At 38.1% G+C, this 18,622-nt stretch overlaps 2 protein-coding genes across 4 annotated transcripts in view; one reads left to right on the top strand and one right to left on the bottom strand.

Moving 5' to 3' along the window:
- Nucleotides 1–729: 729 nt before the first annotated feature.
- On the bottom strand, nucleotides 730–18,432 carry LOC125046562 (receptor-mediated endocytosis protein 6 homolog). 3 transcript variants are annotated; one of them, XM_047644347.1, is made up of 21 exons: nucleotides 18,296–18,432; nucleotides 13,657–13,773; nucleotides 13,292–13,465; nucleotides 12,911–13,095; nucleotides 12,499–12,616; nucleotides 12,108–12,319; nucleotides 10,824–11,058; nucleotides 10,570–10,659; nucleotides 9,862–10,020; nucleotides 9,090–9,262; nucleotides 8,669–8,903; nucleotides 7,391–7,615; nucleotides 5,538–7,201; nucleotides 5,206–5,382; nucleotides 4,884–5,016; nucleotides 4,593–4,708; nucleotides 4,218–4,429; nucleotides 3,988–4,102; nucleotides 2,647–2,719; nucleotides 2,052–2,249; nucleotides 730–1,525 (listed from the first exon to the last, which is right to left on the bottom strand). In XM_047644347.1, exons 2-21 carry the CDS (start codon nucleotides 13,759–13,761, stop codon nucleotides 1,385–1,387), a joined length of 4,740 nt encoding a protein of 1,579 aa, XP_047500303.1. In that variant the 5' UTR covers nucleotides 13,762–13,773; nucleotides 18,296–18,432; the 3' UTR covers nucleotides 730–1,384. The 3 variants fall into 3 exon arrangements, with proteins under 3 accessions (XP_047500303.1, XP_047500304.1, XP_047500305.1); XM_047644348.1 differs by having other exon boundaries at nucleotides 7,391–7,594; XM_047644349.1 differs by lacking the exons at nucleotides 12,499–12,616; nucleotides 13,292–13,465; nucleotides 13,657–13,773; nucleotides 18,296–18,432 and having other exon boundaries at nucleotides 12,911–13,032.
- Nucleotides 18,433–18,588: 156 nt separating this feature from the next.
- LOC125046563 (myb-like protein V) overlaps nucleotides 18,589–18,622 on the top strand; it is a 12,124-nt gene continuing 12,090 nt past the window's right edge. The window contains exon 1 of the mRNA XM_047644350.1: nucleotides 18,589–18,622. This exon is cut by the window's right edge and continues 117 nt beyond it. The gene's annotated coding sequence lies outside the window, so the exon portion shown is untranslated.

Raw genomic sequence — 18,622 nt, 5'->3', positions numbered from 1 at the left:
TTCAGTTATATGAATAGATGCGACAGAAAGATTCTTTGGAAGAGCACTATGAATTTGTTAAACATGCTAATAAAGAAGAGCTTTGATCACCAGTAATCAAACAAGTGTGCAGAGTAGAACACCAGACAGAGTTCCTCACTATCGTTAAGGCTGAATCTACTTATCATTCACAGTTTTGGTATAACCTAATAATTCTCCTTGAGATATTTCACAAGAATCAGAGCACTGGATGTCCTACTCTGTGTACCTGTTTGTCGTCAGTGAGGAATTCTTAAATCAACAAATGGTGAGCTTCCTAGGTGGCTGGATAATCCACTTTAAAAACAAACAATTTCTCATCCTCTTTTCCGCCAGCCTATCCAGCTCATCTAGAATGGGCTAAGTTACGCCACCACATACTGGAACCAAAGTGCTATGGAAGGGCTAAAGTGTTTGATTAAAACGGCCAGTGTCAGAAGGAAACCTAACAGATGTGTAGTTCCTACAAAAGAAAGACTCGATATGGGGTTGGAAACTTTGACTAACCAAATGTTTATCGAAGTGATGATGATTCACTTAATTAAATATTTCTCAATGTTCCCTTTGATACGTGTCAAAGACCTAACAAACAAACGGAAAAAAATGTCAACTCTGCAAGTTCATTGATTGTAATGAATTCGGGTCTAAGTAACTAATCTCACTACTTCAATAAAATATCTCCTGACAAGTGTATATAAGTCATGCATCGAAGACTATGTATGCCCAAAAATACCAGAACCCATTTTCACCAAATCCATGGTTACAAAATCATATGTCATGGTAGTTTCAGTAATCTCTGAATATTACCATTCCTGAAGAAGCAACATTCAACTCCTGCAAGCCCCTCATCATAATATTTGTGAATGACGCTTTAAGGTGACAATGGAAATCCCTTCTTTTCCCTTTTGAGTCCATCAACAGAAATTGTACATGTGCCATTAAGCATTAGCTTACCTTAAAAACACTGCTTTACTCTATATGAGTGGTATCTGGCATTATTATGCCATTGATAATTCCCATTATGCTGAAGCTGGTTTCCTCACATCTTAATATAACAAACACACAATGCTTCAATTATCCCAATCCCTGCAACATTTTATCTAAATGGACAGAAAAGGTTCTGACATGATTTCCTCTACTTTAAATTTACATCACCTCTCGTTTATCTTTAGTCTATTCAAATTTTCCTCATGTACAAATACACACAATTTTAGATATATATATATAATTCCTTACTTATTCTTTGAAAGGGAAGCAATCTGCTTTCAAATGTAATCAGTCATAATAACAATAATAACAATCAGCATGGAATCATTTGGTATTAGTGACATGTACAATATCTGATTCTGGAGATGTAGTCAGCAGGTCAGAGTGTGTAGTCCATTGTCTTGATGAATTCAATAGCAGCACAGAACTGTGTCCACCAATACTGATCCTCTCCCTTCAACCGTTGTTCAAAGAATAAATTAACATACTGCGCCGTTGATAAAAGTGCTGGTGGGTTTGCCTGTGTTAGATAATAAGAGAATTAATGCACTGCAGTAACTATCGCATGCTATTTTACAGTCAGGTATGACAACATATATACTGCATGGAAACATTAAGACAAGAGGTACAATGTTACATTCATATATATCAAAATAGCATGCACTAAGATAAATATATATATGTATATGTGTGTGTGTGTGTGTGTGTGTGTGTGTGTGTGTGTGTGTGTGTGTGTGTGTGTGTGTGTGTGTATGTGTGTGTGTATGTTATATATATATATATATATATATATATATATATATATATATATATATATATATATAAATATAATGAATATATGTATACATATAAATATAATATATATATATATATATATATATATATATATATATATATATATATATATATGTATATACAAATAAAATACACACACACACACACACACACACACACACATATATATATATATATATATAAATGCATAAATGAATAAATAATTATGTATTACACACAATTTTATAATCTATTTTCTTATCTATACTTACTTTTATAAGGACATATACAAGAACTGGCATGAAGTCATCTGCAGCAGGAACAGATTGTTCATGTGCTAGAGAAAGCAAATTCATAATGGTTTGGGAAGCTCTCACCACACACTGGAGCTTGTCACCTGCGGTCTTGTAAGCACTGATACAGATTATTTCGGCTTGCGCGCTCGGCCAGGGACACTCGTACTGGTAAAGCTGTTGGTGGAGATTGAAGACAAGATCAGTCACTGTCTTTTATGTTATTGAAATTAGTGAACTCTGGTATAAAAATCTGATTTTATTTTCTGGTGCAGTCAACTCAAAAACTGTTACTAAAACTACTACAAGTAACAAATGAGTATGAAATTTCAAGGTAGCATTCTAGATAATTTAGATGTGTAAACAAGCTTGCAGGTCCTCGCACATAAAGAAAATGAATGACTTTACATTATACTAAATTAGAGCTTACTTTGTTAATTTTCTTACCATGAGATAAATATTTATAAATGCTGAAGGGTAACATTATACATAAAAATAACTATATCATTTATCATCTACATAAACGGTACTGTATACTATTGGAGTCATAATTCACATTCAATATCTTTTTTACCTTGGGTATTCTTAAGTCTTTGTGAGCTGGAGTGATAACTGCAGACAGCTTCTTCATATGTTCATGAAGAACCCTGTAAAACACATTTTATTAAGGACACATACCAAAAGTATTTCCCTTTGTTTCTGGTCTTTCTCTTATCCCAATGTCAGCGGGTGGCAAGACTACAATGCCATGCCCACTGTAATAAAAGTTTACCTATTGTCTTTACACATAGATGGCTCTACAAGTCACCAAAGAGTCAGCTATTAGTCTTACCTATCTCATCTGTTTACTTCTTCCTTCATTTTTTGTAAGCTTCATTTCTATTATCTTAATAACATTTTAATAATCATTATATCAATAAGAATGATAACACAGTCAATATTAATAGTATTGGAAAGAAAAACACATTTTCCCGCGAAATCAAGGAATGGGGAAATCAGGATCGGTCACTAGGGCTAACTGCAGGCTGAGCACACGTGGAGCCATCTGTATGTAACAAAATTCACTAAAATCTAAAGGGGACAGTACATAAACCCACTGACACTGGGTTAACTGGTAAGTCATTGAATCTAAAAAATCTCCATCTTCGTGTAATTAACCCCTAAATAGCAGGGATCATGCCATGTACCGCCCCACTGTACTTGAAGCATGGCTGTGATATTTTGACATTTTATGAACTTGTTTCAACTAAACAGCACCCATTGACACCACAGTATTGTTTTGTGAATTTTGCATAAACATAGATGGCTCAGTCAATTAGTAGACCTTACATGAACTCAACCAATTTTCCCATTCCTTGAATTTTAGATTTCTTTTTCTTTTCTAATGCTATTAATAATGATATTGTTATCATTATCATTATTTACCTTAACACTACAATAATATTGACACATCATGGTATGTGCTTCCAAATATGTTCTCATATTAACTGCCAAAAAATGCATTTATCAAATGTGTTGTTAGTCTAAACTTGTATCTATACCAAACATATGTTCACATTAATGCCCTACAATTATGAGATAAAATGCACTAATATGAACATACTGATCCTAAGTTATAAATTGAATTTTAAACTGACAACCTTTTGATAAAAACATCTCCCCCCCTAAAATCTTGATGAGCCATATATGAGGGGGGGGGGGGATTATAGAAAAGAAAAGAAAGCGAAAAAGAAAAGACAAGAAAAAAGAAGACAAAGAAAAGATGAAAAAAAATATATATATATATTTTCATGTATATTTACAAATATATATTGAAACATTTATATATAAACACACATTCTAAATAAAGCACTGGTCTTCAAATGCAAATCTATCTTTAGGTTTTAAAAATGAAACAAAAATCCTTTTGACTTACTGATCACGAGATACATCTCCATCCCCATTAGGATAGAGAGCGTGGATGTAGATATGAGACATAACGACTCTTTCCAAAGCTAATCGTGCTGCATTTAGCTGGTCGTTGGTGCTACCTGTTGACAATCGAGATGTTGGCTGGTAAGGAAGAGTACAGATAAATATGACTTACTCTTTATTTTCAATTTTACCATTGTCAAAATTCTGATAGTGCACTAATCTCTGACTTACTAATCCACATTGGATCTCGTTCCAATTCGTTATAAAGTTGTGACAGGAAATTTTCAACCAGCTGAACTTTTTCATCTGGGACAGTCAGCACTGTAAATTCATGTGTGAAACGACTCAGGTTATGTTCCCGCCGCTCAAGGAACATTCTCACACATACTCCAACAATAGATGCCATGACAACTTCCGCATCAGCATCTATTCTTGCAAGGAGTCTGGGGATAGAGAGGATTCATTCAGAAATACTATAAGAAATGCACACCGCCTGACAAAGACTAAAAATGAATTTTGGAATGTGACTACTTCAATCTTTAGCTTACAATGTTATCAAATCAATATGGAAATGTTTAAAGGTTCTAATTTTTATGTTTAACTTACTTATCCAGATGAGCAATGGTAGTCAGCAGCCCCTGTCTGCTGCGAACGAGGTATGCGACGTAAGGTGACCTGCTGCGGTAGTCCTCTGTCAAACTTCTGACCAGCCTTTCGCGCCCCTGGAGCAAACACCTCATTACCATGTGTCTCTTACAATGTAACATTAGTATACAGAACTGTTAATATTCCTCTTCAATAATCCAGATATCTTTGGATATCAAATGCATAAGAGAGAGGGTAAAAATGAACAAACTTGCAAGAAATATTCAGTGTTTTCACACGTAAAATCAGTACCTGAGTATCAAAGAGCTGAACACAACGAATTGTTTCATGCAACTGAGCCACCAAGGATCGATCATGGAGGTTGGTTGCCTCGGCCAGCTGGCACCGCAACCATGTTAGTACATCACTGTCTAGGCTTGTGCCACTTTGAGGGAGATAAAAAAAATAGTTATTTGCAAAAAAAAATTGTACAAACAAAAAAATGATAAAAATACATAAGCCCATACAGACATATCATATAATAATATGTAAAAGTTCTTCCATATATTTTTTCATGATACATCACTTTTTCATGTAGACCTATAAAAAGACAAAAAATTGACGAGTCACTTACTCTGAACCTGTTGGTGCACCAAATTCAGGGAGATATGGGGACATGGAGAAATCTGCAATACTCAGAACTAATCTCAACTTTCTCTTGGCATCTGTGAATGCATAACTTGACTCAATGTTGTTTGGATCTATGAAAAGACGCTCATCCTCCTCTGTCTTCGGAATGTCATTCACTTGCCTGCCAAAAAGGACACAAAATCTCTTCATAGTAGTCAGAATAATATAGCATTTCTAAAATACCCCTATATTGTCGATGCACAGCAAGAAAATTATAAAAAGATATTCTAATTTAAAAAAATTCAAAAAGTAAAATACAAAATAAAGACTACTCACAAATTATGCTCCACACCAGAAATGCCATCTGTTTCCGACGTGTCCACCTCTGGCTTCTTCCTATACTTGGCTAAAATGTCATCACTAGTTTCCTCAATGGTTGGAGGTCTGTTATCTTCTGAGAGAGTTCTTCTCATGTTAATTTCCTGTCCAGCCATTCCTGCACGCATGAAAGATGAATCATCACCCGAGCGAGTGCCTGGCTTGCGGCGCCCCTTGAACCCCGGTAGCTTAAAGTTTTTAAAAAAGCCTCGCTTGTGCTTTGCATCTCCCTCCATGGAATCACGATCCCCTCGTTCAGCTGTCTTGTCGAAACTAATACTTTTTGGTATTGCTCCCGTGGCTGCCATGCTGACAGGTGGGGCAACGGGCTCTGGGGTGTCTACTGAGTCTGTGGTTGGACCTGAGCTAGCATTGGAAGCCGACCTTATCTTACCTGAGCCCCCAACCACATCCGAACCTGAGCTGCTTGATGAGGCTAAGCTTGTAGTGCTTAGGTGTAGGCTGCTGTCCTCCCCTGAGCCTCGATCACTGGACACAAGCTTGTGGTGAGGATGAACTACCACTGGAGCAACCATGTGGCTGCTCTCACCACTGCTTCCCAAGTCAATCAGGGGAGCAGTTGTTACGGTTCTGCTACTCTCCCCAATAAAGGTGTTCAACAATAGGTGTTGGTCTCCAGACACAATGCCATTGTTTGGTAATGTTGAAAGGTTTAGGCTCAGACGTCCCAGACTCTGTGTGGCTGACGCGATTTCCTGATCTGTCTGAGACATTTCACCCTCTGGCTCTTCTGACTCTGGTCGATCAATGTCTTCTGCATGGCGAATAGGCTGGAACTCTACTCTTGGTGGTGTTGCAGGTCTTCCTGCTCTATTCTGAATTATGGGAATGGGTTTCAGGATGCCACTGGGCGTGCTAGTTCCAGATTCTAACCCTAGGGATGGGGGCAAAACAGGCATAGGTTTTAATATACCACTACTACTGCTCCCACCAAAAGCTCCCTCCACAGGGGATCGTGAACCCTGTGCACGTGGGGTGATGTTATCCTCCTGTTGATTCAGGGGTTCTGGCCTTAACAAGTCACTCCCACCAAGCTCAACTTCCACTTCTGACCGTCCAGTGTCATCCGATCGAGCCACACTCTGTGCATCATCGGTGTCAAACTCAGTCATCCTTTCTGAGTCTGAGGCCAGGACATCTGTGCTCCACGCCTCAGAGGCCGTCTCAAAGGTCTCGCCAGCTGCATCTCCACTGAGGTAGTCTCCTTGCATCCTGTCCAGTTCTGCTAAATGGCGGTTTAGCAGCTGATCGTGGAACTGGTCCCCACGGTCTGCCCTGTCAGCTGCCTCAATGGTCTCAGAATCACTAGCCAACACATCAGTGCTCCATGTGTCTGACACAAGTGATACTGTTTCATCACCCCCTATGAGAGGCTTAATTTCAAATCTCCCAAACTTCTCCTCAATGTCTGCTCTCGCTGGTTTGGGGACTGTCACTGGGATGTTGGCCGCTGGCGGTTGGTTCTCTGCTCCGCCTCTAAGTCCAACTTCCTCCCCTTCTGTCACCTGGGAGGAAGGAGTGTCGCGGCCAGATACGTTTGGCGTTCCTCGTCCAGAGACATTGGCAGACACCATATCTGACAGGTTGTCTGGTTGATCCTCCTAAAATTAACAAGAGAAAAAATCATCAGTGTTAATGAAAAGGCATTATTCAAATCCCTATTCAAATTAAAAGAACTATTAACATCAACTTATCAAACATAAAAAAGAAAAGTAAAAAAGGATCACCATTTCTGCAAATGTCTCAAAACAATAAAATTGGAATCTAATGTCTCTCCACAACTTCATTACCTGCTCCACATCATCAAGACTGGAAGCCACACTATGGTTGCTGGCAGCTTCACTAATGGCCTCCAAGTTGTCTGAGGTATTGCCGATGGAACCCTCGTCATGGGACAGGGAAAACCGTGTCCGCTTCTCAATGGTGGCCTCTCCTCCACCTCCATCTGCATCATCTTCCACATTCATTCTGACGCGGGAGGTAGGTTTGGTTGCCTGGAGGGGGGGGCCAGAAACCTGTGCTCATTTAGGAGATTTAACCTAGTTTAAGTAAAACAATCTTAGGTAATAGAAAAAAATAACAAATAAATAAAAAGGAAAAATAAAAAGACAATAAACATCAGACTGATTCTAAACCATCCAGGTGACATTGGGGTTTTGACCTAAACACAAATTTTCCAAACAGATTTCATATCATCTAAAATATATATGCTCTACTTCAAAATATAGACACATTTAAATACCTAAAAACAAAAATCAAATTACAGCTACAAAACATAACTTGATACCTATATCCAAAATGATGACATCTTGTAATATATTAACCCAATGCCTCTGGGCTGCCTAAAACACCAAGAGGCCTAAACTCCAGGACATCACATAATCATGACAGTATGCACTTTATGTACACAGCCAGCAATGCTTGATTTCATGCCATATATGCACTGATACAGATATATATTATAATGAGGCCCTAGTGCAAAGCATTTGCCCAAATTACTGTAAAAGTATTCAACCACCACGATGCACATCCGCATCACAGAAGGGCTATAAACTGTGAATGGACTTAAATAATGTGTTCCTAGAGAGTCACCCATTCTTGGAATGACATGCCATTCAGAGGCAATGGGTTAATATCACAATATATCACAAAGACAACAAGGCAACTTAAAACGAAGATGACGAATCATCAAAGAATTCTTGGTATACATTTTGACATTAAATTAAACCTTCCAATAGAATAAACAGAAATAAACAAACAAATTATATAGGTCAGTATATTATAGTTAATAATAATCCTAAGCCATCTGAAGAAAATGGTTCTCTGAGAGAAAACCAGAGCAAGAACTGATACAAACCATACCTAGTAACAAAGATCTCAATATAGTATTTCTAAAACAAACATAAAGATATCTGATTACCAGATGCAAGAATTGTAAGTAAACAATTATATATATATATAAAAAATAAAAAAATCACATTAGTTCTCTAGCACTATCTGTGAAAATTCTGTGGTTCTCTGAAATTACTGTGTCATTACCACTGTAACATAAGTCCTTCAACAATTACCTGCAGCGTAGAGAGGACCTTCTCCTCAGACATGAGGCCTGGGCACTCTGGTGGGCTGGAGACATTAAGGGATATCACAAGGACCGTGTCATAGTCTAGGGAGGCAGGCATCACCTCGCCCTCATCAATGCTGCCTTGAGCAGGGAGCTGACTAGAACTGGTGGTAGAGTCCTGTGCTGACCCTAAGGAATCAGAGTCACCACTGCCCTCACTTGCACTCTTGCTTGATCTATTCCTGAACATAAAAGGGAAAACAAATTGCCATTTGTTAGTATACAAAAGAAATCATCATAAGTCTTTTAACATACATTTTTTTCTAATATTTCATGACTCCTTTGAGGATTAACTTTAACAATACATAGATTTTCAGGATCAACTCTTCACTCAGATCCTGCAGTCCAAGCAAGCCATATATACAAACCTATTGGATTTCACTCTCCCTAACAGATTTTTCTTGGGTGTGGCTAAACTGGCCGTGGGGACTCCAGGTTGGGATGCAGTCGGAGGAGGAGTGATGTGGCTTGGCTTCAAGCGGCCAATTGCTGCTTCCAGTTCTTTACGGGTAATATCATCATCAGGCAATTCACCAAGTATCTGAAAATACACATTAGCTGATAAAACTGAACATTATTATAGCTTTCTCATTTACCTTCTTGTACAATCAGTTTCATGTGCAGAATACAAAAAAAGGTGAAATCGAAATCAGTAAATGCAAGTATAAAATTTTTAGTTAAACTCAGAGGAAAGGAAAAACACAATAAGAAACATCTTTTTCTAGTACATATCCTATCCCCCCCCCCAAAAAAAAAAGAAAGAAAGAAAGAAAGAAAGAAAGAAAGAAAGAAAGAAAGAAAGAAAGAAAGAAAGAAAAGAAAAAAAGAGCGTAAGTGAAACTGTCATAGATGCACAATCAATACACATATTTAGTATATTGGTCACTTATGGGTTATATCCACAAGTGACTGGCATAAAGTATGTTTGAATTGTCATTAATAATGTTATGTGTTTCTATATTTACTGTCATCCGTTCAGAAAAGCTTAGGAGGTTTTAATAATTTACCAATAAAAATCAATTAAAGAAAAACAAGTCTAACAACAGAAAACAAAGAAACGCACACACAAGAGCACATTACATTAATAAATACATTCATATGTTTTGCCTGCTAACTCTTAAAGATCAATAATCCACTTACACTAAAAAGGAATGAGACAAGTGAATGTAGACGAGGCTCCGGGATCAATATTGATGACCGGACTAAGGTACTCAGGGGACTGTTGAGGCAAGAGATACCTGGTGGAGGGGCCTCTGACCCTCCCCCTTCCACAATGCTGTCCACAACACCTGATATGACCTGTAGACAATATGCAATATATGTATAATTCCTGTCAATAATTACTCCAAGTAAACTCTCAGGTTAGTAAATGAAAATAATGTAATTGTAGTTTATCAGATTTCTACCGGATGCCAACGGGTGCTTCATGCTTCATACTGGACCATGCACCAGGTGCCATGCAAAGTAAGCCACTTGGGGAAAAAAATAATTGCATGGGAATCATATAATTTCTCCACTTGCTTTGACTTTGGCTGCAGTGAATGAGGCTAAAAATCAACTTCAAGCCTTCTTTCAAGGGGCTGTAACTTCTTAAATGCCATAATAATGGCTAAACAAGGGAACAACTGCTCATTGTGTACAACTAAGAGCAGGTTCAACACTCGTGACATGGGTGTACATGCCACCTGGAAATGAGTCCAGTCATACCATGACATATACATACATGCTACCCATTGGCAAGGGGTTAATAATAATAGTCATCTAAACTCCATGAAGTATACATCACTTATTTTCCTCTCTCTCCACCTTAAATATTTGATGTAACATTGTCAGGTAACAGACACCCACCTCTTTGTCAAAGTTTGAGTACAGATCCGAGAGTCTGCTATCTGGCGTTTCCCAGCGACTCATTGCCAGCACCTGCAGGATCTGAGCAACCTGTATTGGAAAAAATTAAAGAAAGATATTAAGATATGCAAACAGAAAATCATTAATACAGAAATCCATTTCTCATTTCACACTATGTGTACAGACATCCCATGTTCTTATAATCTATGATATACTAAAGGTGGCAGTTAAGCTAATGCCATGACATGACTCACCTGAATGAGATTAAACCTGGAAATGTGGGAGATCGGTGCATCACAGATTCCGTGCGGCTCGGGCGAGATGAGGGCTGGACAGAGAAACAGTGCGAAGACCAAGTCCACACAAATTGCGCTAACCTCTCTGGTGTCAGCTCTCTTGGCTGTTAGGAGCACGTCGTACAGCACTCTTACGAGCCACGACAACTGGGGTGGGAAGCAGTTCATCGCTTCCTTAATGCTCTCCATGAACCTGAGGGTGGAACTTGGGTCACCACTGCATCAACTCAAAGCACTCTCACTCTTTTCTGAACACTCCTAAGAGGTAGCCATCATTTCTAAATATATGTAAATATAACTCAAGTATCCTTTGGATACGTACATAAATGTGTTCAAGCCATGCTACTTTGGTCTTTAACATGTATACACTGCTCCCATCTATGTCAACATTCCAAGCTAACCTCCATGCAGAGAAGATAAGTGCAAAAGTGCAATTTTTAAAACATTCCCAGTCTTTCATTAAGATATATGTGTAAGATGTTTTTATTGTCTAAAACTGGCATTTGCTCTATGTAACAAACATACATATTATGCTTATGAACACAGTGCACACAAACACACACACACACACACACACACACACACACACACACACACACACACACACACACACACACACACACACACACGCACACAAGCACACGCACGCACGCACACGCACGCACGCACACACACGCACACACACACACACACCACGCACACACACGCACGCACGCACACACAAACTCTCTCTCTTTCTCTTTGACTCTGTCTCTATGTCTGTCTCCCTTTTTTGTTTCTCTCCTCCCTACCCCTCCCATTTCTCTTCTTTCTGTATATCACAAAACCTTTGTTATGAATATTCACATTCTACTTCTACATTCCTGAGACACAGGTGCTAAAAATACATCCATCAAACCATGTTCAAGTCATAAGGCAAATTATAAAGTGTGTCAATTCAACTGTATTTTGATATCAAACCAGTGCCTAGAAAGTCCTCCAAATGATGCCATGCACTTACTACAGTCTTTATAATAGATGTGCATGGAACCTATCTAGCTTTACAAATATTAGTAAAAATTAAGTCTTTTTTTTTTAAATCAACGTTTATACAACACAAGAGTCATATCCTCTAACATCAAACTGATATACACGAGACATCATTTCTGAAATGCATTTTTCAGTATGATGATATGATGTTGCTTTGTTGCATGCTAGATTAACATATTCAAAATTTTATCAATAATGATTAATTCATTATACCTGTTTGCAATTTTGACAAGCTTGGCAATAGTCCAGGCTCGGTATTTAGCAAGAGCAGCCGTGTACTCGGGTGTGCCTTCTTGACCAAACCTTCTAAGCCGCTCCTCAGGGGGGAAGCGAACCGCAGCCTTGGCAGGGTCAATATCGAGAAACAGTTCATCTTCCATCAGGAGCTGCATGACTGGTTGGTGTAATGCTGCTGTTAGAAATACCTGCCAAAATCAAGAATTTTGTTATCTCTACTGCCTACACTTGGTATCCCTGGCTGGGAATACACCTTCACAGCTGAGAAATTATTTGAAATTAAAGTCATTCCTTATAAGACAAGCTGGCAAATTTTATGTGACTAAGATGTCCATTTCTGAACTCCCTGACATAACATTCCCGATACCTTGGCCTGAGGAAGCGTGTCTACATATGAACGATAGATTTGGCTGAATGCACAGGACCCGCGTCGCAGCAAACGTCGAGGAGTCTCTGAGACGGCAAGCTGTAGCTCCATCAAATGTCTGTGTGCAATTTCAGAAATGAGGCATAAAAGCTGGAATTGGAAACTTTCATCTGAAAAATAAAATCCTACCTTGAGGAAAAAATTTCCAATCAGAGATTTGACAAGCACTTAATCAAGCAATGATTCAGTTGAAAAATCAGGAATCAGCTTTTATCTCTAGATTTAACAATGCACCAGTTTATCCCAGAAAACTGATTTGCAAGGCATGAGGCATGAGAAAAAAAGAAAAAGAAAAGAAAAATAGTAAATGCAGCGATCAAATAGAAATAAAATCACTTCAGCCTACACTTACTTCAGCAGATTCAGCACTAAGGTTTCATCATCTGGCAGGAGGCAGTTGCCGTACACCGACGAGAACATGGTTCCCGCGGCTACCTGCATGGCCTCCTGGTTCTGGTTCTCTCCCAAAACCAAGCATTTTGCAACTAGCCGTGGATTATCGCGTAAACTAGACAATAGGTCTCCATATAGGGATTCCTGCAATAAAATACTATGGTATAAAATTTTGCTCACCTAATACAGTGAAAGAGTAGTTCTCCACACAGATAACTTCCATATCCTGATGTTACTATATAAAGAATCAATCAATTATTACCACAGATATGTATACCAAAAGTGCTTGCTGATATCTGGCATTACAGTCATCAGAAGTTCAAGGGAAGGCAAGACTTACATTGAATCCCAGCACTTTATATCCATCGATGAACTTTAGCTGATTAAGGAGGTTGGCTCTCTGGCAGCATGCCGGGGGGGAGGAATGGGGTCGTAGAACAAGATCATCGTAGTTTCTCTGTTGCTCGCCACGCACCCAGGATGCCTGATACACTCGCTCTATAGTCTTCACAACCTGTCAAATAAACAAGTTGACTGTTACTATTATGACTATCATCACTGTTATTGCCATTGTAATCATTATTATTAATTATTACTATATTATATTATCATTACTATAATAAATATTACCATTATGATTACTCATCTCTGCCTTTACAAACATCTAATCAAATATTGTTCTTCTGCAAAATTACACCCCGTTACCTTTTCATTTAATATTTGGATCTGTTGTTTCTCAGCCTCGAGGAATAGGCGTTCTTGCTTCAGGTGGTGTGCTAGTTCCCCTATGTCAGCCTGAAGACTTCCCATGCTGTAGTGGCCCTGAAATTAATCTTGAATTAATATCTATAGGGCAAAATAATGAAAGGCGCAGTTTTAATGCAACATACATTAACCCAATGCCGATGGACAGGACATGTATGTATGTGCCATGCCCAGTGTGAGTACTTGTTTGGTTGTTTTAACACATAGATGGCTACACTTGTACTAAGTCACCAATGAACCAATTACAAGTACTGCCTGTCCCACCTGTTTACCCTTTTCTTTGATCTACGAAAATATTTTACATGATCTTATTTTGCTGTTACTAATATTTATAACATTATTGTAAATATAATGTTTATAATAAAGATAACAGCATCAATATTCATAGCACAGCACAGTAGCACAGTAAAAAATATGTTTTTTCCGCCAATTCAAATCAGGTAAGGTCACAAGGTCTACTAACTGACTCCTTTGTGGCTAAGCACTAGCAGAGCCATCTATGTGCATAGACATTTCACAAAAATATAGAAAATGAGCAAAGCATTTTCGCTATTTTTTATTTGTTTTCCCCGTCCGCATTGGGTTGAAATCTCATTTCTGAAAAATTTTACAATTCAATGCATAAAAAAATCTACATCTTAAAAAAAAAAAGGCATCGCAGTAAGACATCTAACAATTCTTGTGCCACGCAATATGCGGCAATGAATTCTATTAAAACAGAAAGAGAATTGTATGTTGAAGAAATATTTTTTCCTTAATGTAATTTAACTTTATTTAGCCTTTTTAACTTTCTATTTTCTATAAATATACTTGAAAGTTGAAGTCATGTGACCTTACACATATCTGGCCTTGCACTGGAATTTCTGTAAAAACAACTTTGCATTCCCTACTATCCCTACTATCATAGTAACCCTTAGCTATAGTAAATAATATATGTTAATGGGGTTCCTATATAAGAAAAAAGTTTTAAGGAAAGCTGAAAAAAAGGATAGAAAATCAACAACACAAATACTGATTAACACTAAGTCACACACACACACACACACACACACACACACACACACACACACACACACACACACACACACACACACACACACACACACACACACACACACACACACAAAAAAAAAAAAAAAAAAAAAAAAAAAAAAAAAAAAAAAAAAAATTCAAAGAGAGAAAGAGAGAGAGAAAAAGAATCAGCAGCAGCAAATCTTTGGCTCCTTTCTGCAAAACATAACCTATATCCAAACAAATTTATGAGACATTTGCATATATGTGTACATGTTTCTACTGGCGTGTAAGAGCAGAAGTCCGAGAAAGTGTGATACAGAGAGAGGGAGTGATTGCATGAGTCAGGATGTATATGAATGTCTGCATGTGGATATGTGAATGAAACGTGTTCCTGTGTGAACATGTATATATCTCAGACCATGTGCATGTACCCTATAAATACAGAACTAGAAGTCCATATGCAGTTGCTTGTCTTTATGTATATGTAAAAGTATGAATAAGAGTATAAGTACGAGTAAAAGTTTGAGTATAAGTGTGTGTGTGTGTGTGTGTGTGTGTGTGTGTGTGTGTGTGTGTGTGTGTGTGTGTGTGTGTGTGTGTGTGTGTGTGTGTGTGTGTAAAATTCATGTCATATTGCAAGTAGAACAACAAGAGGAAGTACAGGAAAACACATAAAAATGCCAAAGGACTTTTTGCATTTATATAAGTGCAAAAAGGCCTTCGGCATAATCGTGTGTTTTCCTGTAGTTCCCTTTGTGTGTGTGGACATGCATGTGTACATGTGTGTGTAGATGTGTGTGTAGATGTGTGTGTACATGTGCACATGTGTATCCATGCAAATGTAGTATGCATTTGTGTATGTATATGTATGTTGCATGTGCAAATTCATTGAAATCCCAAACTATCAAAGAAAAACAAGAACACATCCAGTTGAAAAGTTGAGACATCTCCTTGCCAGTGCTAACAACCCAAGGGACACAAACAAGGAGGAAGTAAAGCTAATCTTATCCTGACAGGATGTGACTCTGGGACAAGCACACTACAGATATATCTAACATTATATAACTGCACTGATTCAGACCTGAGGTTCTATTTCAAATGACAATTTGAGCCAACTATGCGATTCCAAATTACTTATACAACAGAGAGGTTTTGCAAAGGTAACAAGAAAATACATATCATATGAAGGAGATGGAAGGGTATGGGGAGGAGGAGGAGGAGGGGGAGGAGTGGAGAGAATGTTCTGTTGACTGATTCTGAGGGAGAATTATTCTCTGCTTGATCCCAAGGACTATTTACAAGAAGTGTCTATAACTCACACTAATCAATGGAGAGTATATGAGAACCTCCTAAGCCTGGCTTTGCACACTACTACTACTACTACTCACAAGCTATTGCCGCTTTACAAATTGCTTTCTCCACTCAAACACTGGGGGATCACTGAGTGGAAAAAGCATAAATCACAGATAAGGTTGGCTGCAGGCAAGACTTCTGCCATTCACTTCTTCCAGAATTCATTTGATGTGACTGGCATTTGAGAACCAACATACTCAAACTGCCCTACAGGAGCGTAGGTAATACCATTATATGAATATATTGTATGTATATTGTTCTGCAAATCCCTGTGTTAAGCTGCTACACCACAGAGCGTTATCTCTGATTCTTATCTTATATTTTGACATAAATGTTTGAGGATGATTTCTTCATCTTCTTTATCATTACCTTTTTTTTTTTTTTTTTTTTTTTGAGAGCTTCAACTGAATGAGGGGAAATATGTCAAATGCTTATTACATGGGGGGGAGGGAGGGGGGGATTATAGACATGATTTGAAAACATAATACAAGTATTCTTTCTTTCTTACTTTTGATTCACATACTTCCATTTTCACCCATGAATATATTCCAGGGACTATTGTTGTCTATCCTTATTTCTTTATGTGAGAGTGCATTGTGCATACATCAAAAATGTGTTACACTATTAATACACACATTTAGATGAAAAGATGAAAGACATAACATATAATATAGCTTATAGTTTCTCCTTTTGCCTCAACTAAATATTTCTAAACTAAATATGGAAGCCTTCCCACAAGACTAACACAAGCATATGCTTCAAAACAACCTCTACAACACTCCTTCCTCAGAATTTGTACAGAATGCTTTACTGATTAATGTTCTATTTGTATCATTTAATGTTATGCATCTTATATCCATATATCTATATAAATCTTCATCTACATATATGCTCTTCAATTTGAACATTTGCCAATTTCCTGCCAAATTATATTTAAGCTTAAAGCTATAAAATCATAAATTATAATTATGTCATAATGCATGATAATTAAACTCAATACTCAATTTTAGGAGAGCTTATTAAATAATTTTGGAGAACACTTTGACACAGATATTGTAATATACCATTATAACTTTGAAACAAAATTCTTAATTATAAACATAATAAATGATAAACAATAAATTGAATCACTAGACACATTGATAAAAAAACAAAAAAAAAACCAATTATTCAGCTAATTAAATCTACCACCATAAAAGTGATATTTCAACAACATAATAGGAAAGGCATTAACACTATGTTCTATCAGATAAAGCAAAAGTATTAGTGACAGAAAAGACAATCTTTCCCAACCTGAATTTTCAATTTGCACATTATCACTTACAAAGTCTTTTATACACACACTTCTTCTGTCACAGAATAAGAATGTAAAAAAAAAAAAAAAAAAGAGATCGAAAATACTACTTCCCATATTTCCAAAATCAGTCTTATCCATGTCAAATGGAGGTCACGAGCAAATCAAGTACGTTTACAAGAGGTCTTTAAGCAGCAAAAACCTATATAATTATAAGTAAAGTAAAGCACAACAGCTCTGTATAAATGTCCCTTTTGAAAGAACCCACATCCTTTTTAAAATTCTTAAATGAATGTTCCAACTCTCTTAATAAATTTGTAAAACAATCTATATTGTTCTGAATTCAGTAGGTCTTTGGTTTAAAGACACCGCCTTTCACATATCATATAATCCAATGGTCTAGCTAACATGTAATCAAACTGTCAAAGAATTATCATTATATTATGAATACTGTCCATCACCCAACACCTCTGGAGCCCCTACCACACACCCTATGTTAGCTAATACACACCCCAATCCTTCCCCATTCCAGCTCCAAATCCCGTGAATCACAAGCCTACGGCATTAACAAACGAAGTAAAAGTCTAATATCGACACGGAGCCCCGAGTTCCTCCCCCATCGCGAGTGAAACCGAGAACCCTTTGAGAATCCTTTGAGAATCCCCTAGAACATCCTGAATGTGGTCGCAGGGGGAGAATCCCTGGGGGAGACTTCCATTTCGTCTTCCGAGGTATACTGTAGGGGCAGTGATAAACGAATGGGAGAGAAATAATCGAGAAATCCCACGTCTGTCGACTGACTTCATCCTTAAGCAGATAAAAGGACTCCCGAGATACGTAGAGAGCTTTCCACGCCCATATGCCCCCTAACTGTAATACCAGGCGAGTCCCTCTGGGCACCCTTCGCTCCCTCGTTACCTTTACAGTCCACGACGACCCCCGGAGGAGCCTGTCTGCGAACCTCCGCTGGACAAAAGTCACAAGACGAAATCCTTCTCATAACCTCCCTCCGCCGCCTCAGCCTCCATATTTGTTTACGAGGAGGAACCTCCCTGGACTCACTGCGGAGGGAGACAAGTGAACGTCGCTAGAGGGGGTTCGGGGAGTTAAGAGAGGATCCGATAGTCGATTATAAGGGATAAGGACGGATTCCGCCGAGGATGAGGGGATTGGATCTTCCTTCACGCGAGAGAGCTGGGAGAGGCTCACCATCCTATTGTTTACAGACGACCTGGGGGAGGCGAG

This window comes from Penaeus chinensis, chromosome 39 (genome assembly GCF_019202785.1).
Source record: "Penaeus chinensis breed Huanghai No. 1 chromosome 39, ASM1920278v2, whole genome shotgun sequence".
NCBI classification, from domain to species: Eukaryota; Metazoa; Arthropoda; class Malacostraca; order Decapoda; family Penaeidae; genus Penaeus; species Penaeus chinensis.
Note: the sequence above shows the minus strand (reverse complement) of the source record. Positions and strands in the feature narration are given on the sequence as shown.

What these genes read in the sequence shown, in the direction of transcription:
- LOC125046562 (XM_047644347.1), bottom strand. Translation starts at nt 13,761, where the DNA reads ATGGGAAGTCTTCAGGCTGACATAGGGGAACTAGCACACCACCTGAAG. An exon ending in ATAAAGTGCTGGGATTCAAT is followed by an intron (nt 13,096 to 13,291) that starts GTAAGTCTTGCC and finishes ATTTTATTGCAG; the next exon opens with GAATCCCTATATGGAGACCT. An exon ending in TTAGTGCTGAATCTGCTGAA is followed by an intron (nt 12,617 to 12,910) that starts GTAAGTGTAGGC and finishes AATTGCACACAG; the next exon opens with ACATTTGATGGAGCTACAGC.